The 9,874-nt window shown below is 47.6% G+C and overlaps 1 protein-coding gene across 3 annotated transcripts; it reads left to right on the forward strand.

Moving 5' to 3' along the window:
* Positions 1-6: 6 nt before the first annotated feature.
* ZC3H10 (zinc finger CCCH-type containing 10) lies at positions 7-4,479 on the forward strand. Of its 3 annotated transcripts, none has more exons than XM_006165593.2 (3): positions 7-397; positions 759-822; positions 2,475-4,479. In XM_006165593.2, exon 3 carries the CDS (start codon positions 2,530-2,532, stop codon positions 3,835-3,837), a length of 1,308 nt encoding a protein of 435 aa, XP_006165655.1. In that variant the 5' UTR covers positions 7-397; positions 759-822; positions 2,475-2,529; the 3' UTR covers positions 3,838-4,479. The 3 variants fall into 3 exon arrangements, with proteins under 3 accessions (XP_006165655.1, XP_006165657.1, XP_014438479.1); XM_006165595.2 differs by having other exon boundaries at positions 7-330; XM_014582993.2 differs by having other exon boundaries at positions 7-822.
* The last annotated feature ends 5,395 nt before the right edge of the window (positions 4,480-9,874 follow it).

The following is a 9,874-nucleotide window of genomic DNA, read 5'->3' on the forward strand; positions in this document are numbered from 1 at the left end:
CCGCGCCCGGAGGGGAGGAGTCGGGGCCGGCCCAGCGGCCGGTTTCGGCCGGGCTACACAGGCCCCCCAAGACCGAGCTGGTTATCCCTCACACGCCGGGGCCGAGCCCCTTTTCTGACTGACCCCGCTTCGCGAGCAAACGCCAGCTCCGTGACGTCACAGCTCTGCCCATCCCCTCAGCTTGATGTCACCTGGAGCTCCCCCCGCCCCGCTTCACTTGGAGCGCCCTTAGTGTTCTGTTCATCTGGTCTACGGCTGAGCGCCGGCAGCACTGCACGGAACTTAGCAAGCTAGAAGACCTGCCGCGGGCGAAACTCCTAGGACTTTTTCGTAAACTCGGGTGTTGGGAAGCGTGATAATCACCGTCCCCAAGTTTTATCTGCTGTCCCACTGCACTGTCAGTCGCTGCCCTTGTACCGCTCGCCATTCGGCGTTCCTAACACCAACCGTAGGCCGAGCTCCGAGCCTCACATCTTCCTTCATCTTGAGGCAGAATGCCCCTCAGCCTTTGTTCAGTTAGGGCTGGTTTTCCAACCCATCGTCCCAGTCCCTCCTAATTAATTCTTTCCCTTACTTTTCTTACTGGTGACTGACTTTGACAAGTGGAGAAGTTCAGTTTGACCCCCTAAAGAAATCTTGAAGTTCCCAGAACTCCTGCTGTTTTCTCAGGCTTCATTCTGTGACAACCACGCCATAGCCCTCCACTTTTACTCCTTTTCCCACCCAAGTCTGTCTCTCTTTTTTTCCCCCCTGTTTAGAACCCAGCAGTGATGTGGAGGTGGAGACCCACAGGAGCCCCGGACTTCACCTGAGCTACCTCAGGTATCAATTCTGGAACAACTGGGTGGGAAGGAATATCATCTAATTTTCTGCTTCTGGTGGGTCTTGCAGTTTGGGTCAAGCTTGAGTAGGTGACATTTGTTCTTCATCTGGTCATTTCCCTTTTAAAGTTTGTTATCTACTCTTTTAAACTTTCTTTAGCTGTTTCTGTTTTGAGGTTATCTCCCTTTGGAGAAAAAGGACCCACCCTTCTACAGATTCTTATGTAACCTTGTCCTTTGATGTCATTTCAGGGAGGAAACCTGAAGGCAAAGTGAAGGCAGTGGGTAGGGGGGATAGGTCAAGACCAAAGAAATCAGGAAAGGTTCCCTTAGGCTCAGGGAAAATATTGAAGTTTTTCTCCTTGAGCAGCAGGGGGAGCCTGAACATTGCCTAGAAAAGGCTTAGGAGGTCAGACACGTGGTAGCTGGGACTCCTAGTCTTATTGGGGGTGGAGAGGGGAGGGCTAGAACCAGGGCAGTAGACTGACATTCCAGAGCTCTCTTGGGAAATAGGAGACTTAAAAAGCTTTTATGGAGTCTATAAATAAAAAAGATTTTTATAGGGTGAGGAATGGTGTGGTTTGATGTCAGTGGGATCTTGGTGGGGAGTAAGCTGGTGTGGGGAACAAGGAAAGAAAGGTTGCTTGTTCCGTTAAATTAACTCCTTCCCACCTTGACCTTGCCACAAATGGCTTTCTTCTGGGGATCTAGAGGTGGAGATTCCAGCTTAGAACTCTTCCCCTGAATCGAGACCACTAATCACTCTGGGATCGAGAGAAGCTTAGGCCACTAAGCTCCCTGGGGTTGAGAGAAGTGAAAGTCTGGGAGAGAATACTAAAAAAATGACTGATTTAGGGATTGTTCTCAGGCTTGTGACACCAGTCTTTTTGTTCAGATTTCTTGGATTGTAGAGATCTGATACTAACAGAGCCCTTACCTGAGATCCCATGGAAGAGGGGCTGAGGGAGGTTTTGATAATGGTATAGCTCTATAGCTGGTGTATCCTTACAGCCGTAGTAACTATGTACCCCATCTTGGGCATTATTTCCAGGACAATAACAAAGGTTTTTATTTATTTTATTATTTTTTTTTTGAGAGGTTTTTGCTACAGGGCGTGTGTGCTCACCAGAGAGATGGAGAGAAACAGAGAGACAGAAAGCAAGAAATCACCCCCTGGGAGAATGGCCACGCCGCAATCCCTTCTCCTCCATTCTCCTCTCGGAATCTTGGGCACGCATGCACACGCGCCCAGTGTGAGTTTAAGCTACCAGGTCCGGAACTCGAATTGTAGTTGACCACATGGGAGTCCAGCGACATAGCCATTACACCAACTGCTGGTCCCAGTAACAAAAGTTTTAAGGTTACCTCTTTGTCCCTTCCTTAGCCTGTCGTCATTAGTGAGATGAGATGGCATCACCCCAGTTCCCTTTGTCCTTCTTTAGCCAGGCAAGTGTGAATTATTCTTGTGCACCAGACCAGGTGCACAAAGATCTGGGCGGGACTTCTGATGAGTCAGCCAGTCCAGGCAGAATTCTCATCCCTTAGGTTCTCCATTTCCAAAGTCACTGCCCTGCTGGGCTGCCTGCTCTGTAGTCAGAAAGAGACGTTTCTTCCCAGAAGATTCCAGTTTGACACAGTTTTTTTCTTTTTTAGCGGTCACCAAGAGTGGCAAGAAAAGGAAGAAAGCCCTGATTTGGGGGGGACCAGGATGCCTGACCGGGACAGCTATGCCAACGGCACTGGGAGCAATGGTGGAGGCCCTGGAGGTGGTGGCAGCGAGGAGGCCAGTGGGACAGGGGCAGCCAGTGGTGGGGCCAGCTCAGATGCCATCTGTAGAGACTTCCTGAGGAATGTGTGCAAGCGAGGCAAGCGTTGCCGATACCGCCACCCAGACATGAGCGAGGTTTCCAACTTGGGGGTGAGCAAAAATGAGTTCATCTTCTGTCATGACTTCCAGAACAAGGAGTGTAGCCGACCAAACTGCCGTTTCATTCACGGCTCCAAGGAGGACGAAGATGGCTATAAGAAAACAGGAGAGCTTCCCCCTCGGCTGAGGCAGAAAGTGGCAGCTGGCCTGGGCCTTTCACCGGCTGACCTACCAAATGGCAAAGAAGAGGTCCCTATCTGCCGTGACTTCCTTAAGGGTGACTGTCAGAGAGGAGCCAAGTGCAAGTTTCGTCACCTGCAACGGGATTTTGAGTTTGATACTCGGGGCGGCGGAGGCACTGGTGGTGGGTGCTCAACAGGCTCAGTACCCCCGGGACGACGTCATGATCTCTACGATATCTACGACCTTCCTGACAGGGGCTTTGAGGATCATGAGCCAGGCCCTAAGCGCCGGCGAGGTGGATGCTGCCCTGCTGATGGCCCTCATTTTGAATCATTTGAATATAGTTTGGCTCCACCCCGAGGGGTAGAGTGCAGACTGCTAGAGGAGGAGAATGCCATGCTCAGGAAGCGAGTGGAAGAGCTAAAGAAGCAGGTCAGCAACCTGCTGGCCACCAATGAGGTACTGCTGGAGCAAAATGCCCAGTTCCGCAATCAGGCTAAGGTCATGACCCTGAGCTCCACTGCACCAGCAACTGAGCAGACTCTGGCTCCCACTGTGGGCACTGTTGCCACTTTTAACCATGGCATTGCCCAGACTCACACTACTCTCAGCAGCCAGGCTCTACAGCCTCGTCCTGTGTCCCAGCAAGAACTGGTAGCTCCTGCTGGAGCTCCAGCTGCTCCCCCTACTAATGCTGCACCTCCTGCTGCTCCACCGCCCCCACCCCCACACTTGAACCCAGAGATCACACCACTGTCAGCTGCTCTGGCTCAAACAATTGCCCAGGGAATGGCACCCCCACCTGTCTCAATGGCTCCTGTGGCTGTATCTGTGGCTCCTGTGGCCCCTGTCGCTGTATCAATGGCCCAACCCTTGGCAGGAATCACAATGAGCCACACCACCACTCCCATGGTGACTTACCCCATTGCTTCTCAGAGCATGCGCATCACAGCCATGCCACACTGATGGGGTTAATGGACACTCCCCTGGTATAACGTGCAGGGCTGGGGTTGAGGGGCCCTTATCCACTCACCTAGCCTTCCCAGGCCCTGTCCAAAGGGCTCACTCAAGAACTAGGACAAGAACTATAAGGAGTACATTTCTGAGGAGCATGTCTTGAGGAGAGGTTGGGGTGGTGTGTTTGCTTTCACCTCCCTTTTATGAGGGTCTTCTTGTCCATCTTCCTTCAAGCTTCACAGCGGGGGCTTGCATAGGAGTGAAGCCAGCAGAGAGGAAGGACTGACTGAGAGGCTGTGGCCTCTTATGGGAAGTTGGGGATATCCCTGGTGGTATCCTCTCTCCTGAACAGCACAGGTTCCGGCACTGGTTTTGGAAGAAAAAAATACCCTGCCCAGAGGGAAAGCCAGGAAATATTGGAAAGTGAGTGGCTGGGAGAGAAGGCCTGATGGCCTTCAGAAAATTGAGTTTGATAGGGCCCTATTGGGTTGGACAATACAGGAACTACTGCTGGGCCCCTGGGAAGGCTGGGACCATGGTACTCCAGCCCAGAGACTAGGGGAGCATTCATTACCCTAGCTTGGCCTGGAAACCTGTAGGGCAGGGCCCACTATTTTCCAAAGAAATAAAAGAACAATTATTTTTAACAAATTGAGGCAGTGAAAACTTGCTTAGATATTGTGTGGAAAATGGGAGGAGTAAGTAGCTCTTGTACCAAAATGGGATGAAAACCCCCCACCCTTGTGTAGCCTGGGTAAGTTTGATGGATGCTGATGAAGAATGGTAGGGACTCAGAACAAGGCCAAATGGGACTTTGGGGAAGGTACTTTGTGGGTGAAAGCATTGGAGCCACCTAGTCTAGTTTAAAAATAGTCCATCTGTTTCTGGTCTCTGTCTGCATGTGCTATTCCCAGGTTGCCTTAGTAACCAGGGCTCCTAGGGTCATTTAGGGGGGCAGGTACTAAGGAGGGTGTGTGCGCTGAGAAATGGGAATGGGTTATTATGTAGATGACACATCTTCTCTTAATGAAACAGCAGGGCAGGTGGTAGTTGCCTCTCTTGAGTTGTTGATGGTTAATAATATCCCTCCTACCCCATCACTTCTTCAGTGGCCAATGCCTTAAGCCATCAAGGCTTAGGAGGTACTGGGACACGCCTCAGGGTTTATCTTGTTCTTTTCTCTGTTTTCACATAGGACCAGAGATTTTAAATCCACTTAAAGGTCAATAAGTCCAGAGTCCCCAACAGCCAGACCTCAGTTTCCCCTTCAGCTTACTGCTGATGTAGGGGAAACAACTCAGGTGTCTAGTCTAATGGGACAGTGGGTACGGGGATAGAGAAAGTGTTCCTGGGTTATACTCCCACCATCACATCTCTTATTACCTCTTCCTCTTTTGTCTGGTTGATCACTCAAGTTACACCTGGGGTTGGAGATGGTGGGCTAGGTCAAGACTAGTCATTTTAAAAAGTTGGGGGAGGGGGCCAAGATTAAAAGTGGGCAAATATTCTTATGGATTTTAGAAATAACACATTAATAAGCTTAATGTTGGCTTTCTGACACAATTGTGGATTATTGAAAGATGTTTTATGAGCATTTAGAAGAAAATGTGATCATAGTTACCAACACAAATTGTACTCAGTCAAATCCTGACTAATTTTATTTCCTTCTTTCCAAGTACCTGCTAAGGTAGACATCCTTTAACACATCCTGTGTTAATGTATTCTAGCTAAAGCACCAGGAGTATACCTGTACTGGAACAAGTTGAACATCATGGTCATTGCAGTGAGAGGGAGAGCACACTGTTGAGAATTTTAGTGTCTTAGCAAGAGAGAAAGGACCTAGAGGACTTGAATTTTAGTGATTTTGGGGGAGGTTTGGGGGAATGGGTGGGTGTTCATCTGGATTGGGTGTTGTCAAGGAAAGCAGGCTGATTGTCCAATTGAATGTCAGTCTTGCCTAGGGAAAGGCAGAATAGAGAGAAGCTGAAGGTGCAGTCGGTGATGAAGGAGCAGTCACTGGGCAAAGGGGATGATGTTTGCTGTTTTGTGATTTGCGCATTGATCTTGTTTTGGCTTAAAATTGTGAAGTGATCTTGTTTTTTGTCTCACTTCATCAGTCACTGAGTGACCTTGTCTGATGCTGGTGTTTCATGAATTTTGTCTAGTAGAACTCACTAGTTAACACTGAGCACCAGGGCAGCCCTAACAACTCGGAATCCTGGCTGTGTCAGGCCAGTGTCCAGATGTCAGGAGTTGCTTTGCTCTCTATCACCTGCTAAGTCATTGCAGATAAAAACAAATAGGGCCAGGACCAGCAGATGGCATAATGGTTATGTTGCTGGACTTCCACATAGTCTACCAAAGTTCGAGTCCTGATTCAGCAGCTTAAAATTCATGCTGGGTGTGTGTGCATGCATACTCAAAATCCTGATAAAGAGAACGAAGGGATTACAGCATGGCCACCCCCATGGGGCGGGGGGGGTGGTGGTGGTGATTTCTCGCTTTCTGTGTCTCTTGTCTCCACTGATATGAGAGACCCTGTAGCAAAAATCTCTAAACAAAACAGGGCCACCAAGTGGTGTAGAGGTTAAGGTAGCTTGATTCCACACAGCCAACTTTACAGTTCAAGTCCTGGATCTAAAGACTTGAAAAACACACCAGGCATATGTGCATGTATACCCAAAAATCTCAAGAAGAGAAAAGGAGAATGAAATGTGGTGTGACCCCACTCCCTGGGGTGATTTCTCACTTTCCCTCCCTCTCTGTCTCACTCTGGTGAGTGCACTCACCCTGTAGCAAACTAAAAACAACAACAAAACAAGGGGCCAGCAGATGGTGTAGTGGTTATGTCACTGGACTCCCACATGGCCAACCGCAGTTCAAGTCCCAAATGTGGTGGCTTGAAACTCATGTTGGCATGTTTGTGCACGTGCCCAAGATTCTGGGAGGAGAATGAAGGAAAAGTGACTGTGGCATGGCCAAATAGAACTGCCTTGAGCTTGTCTGAAGAACAGTGCAGAACTATGTTAGCAAAAATTCACATGAATTTCTGCGCTTTCAGTTGGTTGTAAAAATTTAAATCTAACTATCAAGTGAAATCTTACATATTATGAGCCATTAGGTTCCTAGTAGTTCTATAAGAGTACTAGAGAGACCAGTGGTTACATCACTGGATTCCCATGTAGTCAACCACCATCTGAGTTCCAGACCTGATAGCTTAAAACTCTTACCAGCTGTATGTGTGCGCCCAAAATCCTGAGAGGTGATGGAGGAGAAGGGATTGCAGCATGGCCACCCCCTCCCCCAGGTGATTTCTCACTTTCTGTCTCTGTCTCTCTGGCAAGCACGCATGCCCTATAGCAAAAATCTCTCTTTAAAAAAGAAAAGAGGCGGTAGAAATTCAGTCCTAATGTATTGTAGATGTAGCAGTTCCACTATGTTTTCTGTAAGTGGAACCACTCCTAAGTTTGTAGGTTCTTCTAAATGTAATTTTGAATGAAGGCCATTGAGGTAGCTGGAGGGAAGTAACTGGCAAGAGAAAGTCAAGAGGAAATCCAATAGTTGTTTTCAGATGTTTGAAGGGGCTGCTGAACAGTGAAAAATCTTGCATTGCTTCACAGAAAAGAAACGGAGTTCTTCACTAATAGGTAACATTTATTGACTACTAAGTGTAAACCAAGGCACTGTGCTAGTTCTTTACATCCAATATCTCATCGACCTAATGAGTACTATTACCCATTTTGCAGAAGTGAAAACAAGCTTAAAAAGTAACCTGCCCAGGTTCTACAATTAGGAAAGAGGAATCTATTCAGGCAGTCTGACTCCAGACTTGCCATAAGAAAGTTCTAAAGACAGAGCCATCCAACAATTGGGACTACTGCTTGGCAGTAACTTTTTCAGGAATCAATGATACAGAAGAAACACTCACGCCCTGTTGCCCGTTCCGTCTTCATGGGTGGACTGAAGCCAGAGCGCCACCTCTGATCCTCTCTCTTCTCTAGGAGGAGATTGCAAGTCTAGGAGTCTAGGTACTCTCTGTTCTCACTTAGGCCCCACCCTTTAAGATATTTCCTCTAACAAATGACCATCTCTTCCTGTTGCTTATTTACTGCTTATAACCACCAGGTGGCACCTAGAGAACAGGATTGTCAATGGGCGGAGACCCACCCTGTTTACTTTTGCTGGTAACTGCATTGCAGCTGCTGTGCCTAAGGCTCCTGGTCCTTAGCTGGGACAAGATCTTGAAGATGAGGTTTCATTCCCCCATATAACGGCTTAAAATAGGCCTGATGATCTGCATGATATGAAGAAAAGGGAAGTTTGGAGAGGAGCCTCCATAGGTCACCGACTTCATTCTCCCAAGTTCAGTAACTCCCTCTCCTACACTCCAGGACCTCGCAAATTTCAGTTTATAGAGAGGTTTCTGTTTAAGGAATTTCATCCTTTTTTATTTGTAGTTCTACTTCATCAGTTGGCAAGCAGTTCACTCATTTCTGTCTTCTATCTGCTCATTTCTGGAATTATGGAGGATGTAAGGGACAGAGAAAAAAACTGTTCCTTATACAATTTTGCAAACTGAATCTTGATGCTGAACCCTCAGGGAAGTAGAGAAAGGGAAGTGAGAAAAATTAAGATTAAGGGCCAGGGGCCAGCAGGTGGCAAGATGGTTCAGGTGCTGGACTCCTACATGGCCGACTGCAGTTCCAGACCTGGTGGCTTGAGAGTCACGCCCAATACATGTGCATGTGTGCCCAAAATCCCAAGGGAAGAATGGAGAAGGAATTGCTGTGTGGCCTTCTCCCCCTACCCCCGGGGAGTGACTTCTCACATTCCCTCTCTGTCTGTGTCTCCCCGGCAAGTGCCAAGTGCGTGTGCCCTGTGGCAAAGAAAAAAAAAAAAAAAGATGGAGGCTGGCAGGGACAGGCTTAAAACAGCTTTTGATTCCTCACAGTCTGATGAAATCCATGTCCTGGAAATCCAGATAAACTATATCAGCTGCAGATCTAGTTTCTCCACAACTGTCAACAATGATTCCTCAGAATAACACAATAAGGTCCATATATACTACAGCATGGAACCGTATTAGTTCTACAGCTGACTATAATCCAAATCTTTCTTCTGACTCGGATAAATGAGAAAACCTTCTCATCACCCGATTAGTGTCCTAGAAATAATTGTGGTCAGGAAAGTCTTTTTTAAAAAAAAATTATTATTTTATTTAACTTTCTTATTTATTTTAATTTGACCAGAGAGGGACAGAGCAAGAGAGAAAAAAAAAGCAAGCCACCAAGTCTAAGACTCAAACCACAGTCAGCCATGTGAGAGTCCAGTGACCTTAACCACCACGCCACCTACCAACTCGAAGGTGAGTCTTAATCTAGGCTTTATGATAGAGATAACCACCTAATTCTAGATTTCCAAAAATAAAGCCTCACTTCCTAATTCACTCCACCTTTTTTTTTTCCCTTTCCCCTAAAGCTGGATTCTTGTCTGTAATTCTCTAATTTCCAGTTTTCTCTAACATCAGTCGTTAAGAGGCACAGAAAAGATATAGTAGATTGGGAGGAGATAGGGTAGGTCATCAAGAATTTCATTCAAAATAGGACCATTTTCTTTCCTTTCAATGAGCAGCGGTGAGGGCGGGGGGGGGGAATAAAGGATAAGCAATGTACTCGAAGTATAAAAATGAAGAAAAACTGACAAATGGACATACAGGAATCCCAAATCAAATCCTGCCAAACGGTCTTGGATGGGTGGAAGAAGTCCCGACCCTCCACAACCCCTCAATTTCGCAACTTCAACTCCGTCTAAATCCGAGTAATCGGCGGTGCGGCTCACTATGACGTTATACCTCAGGCACTCCAATCGCACGTGAGGGGAGCGTTTGGTCCCGCCTCTCTTTAAGTGGTACGCCACTCCTTCTCCTTTTTATAACCAATTAGATGCTGCCCATTAGCCCCTTTCCTCCTTTTCCCGCCATCCCAGACCTCCCATCTTGGCACTCTGCTCCAATCAGGGAGGTCCCGCCTATCCGAAGCCCTCTCCT

The sequence above is a fragment of the Tupaia chinensis genome, unplaced genomic scaffold (assembly GCF_000334495.1).
Source record: "Tupaia chinensis unplaced genomic scaffold, TupChi_1.0 Scaffold143970_1, whole genome shotgun sequence".
Classification (NCBI taxonomy): Eukaryota; Metazoa; Chordata; class Mammalia; order Scandentia; family Tupaiidae; genus Tupaia; species Tupaia belangeri.

Bases quoted from the DNA above. Each gene is read 5' to 3' on its own strand.
- ZC3H10 (XM_014582993.2), top strand. From the start codon at position 2,530: ATGCCTGACCGGGACAGCTATGCCAACGGCACTGGGAGCAATGGTGGA.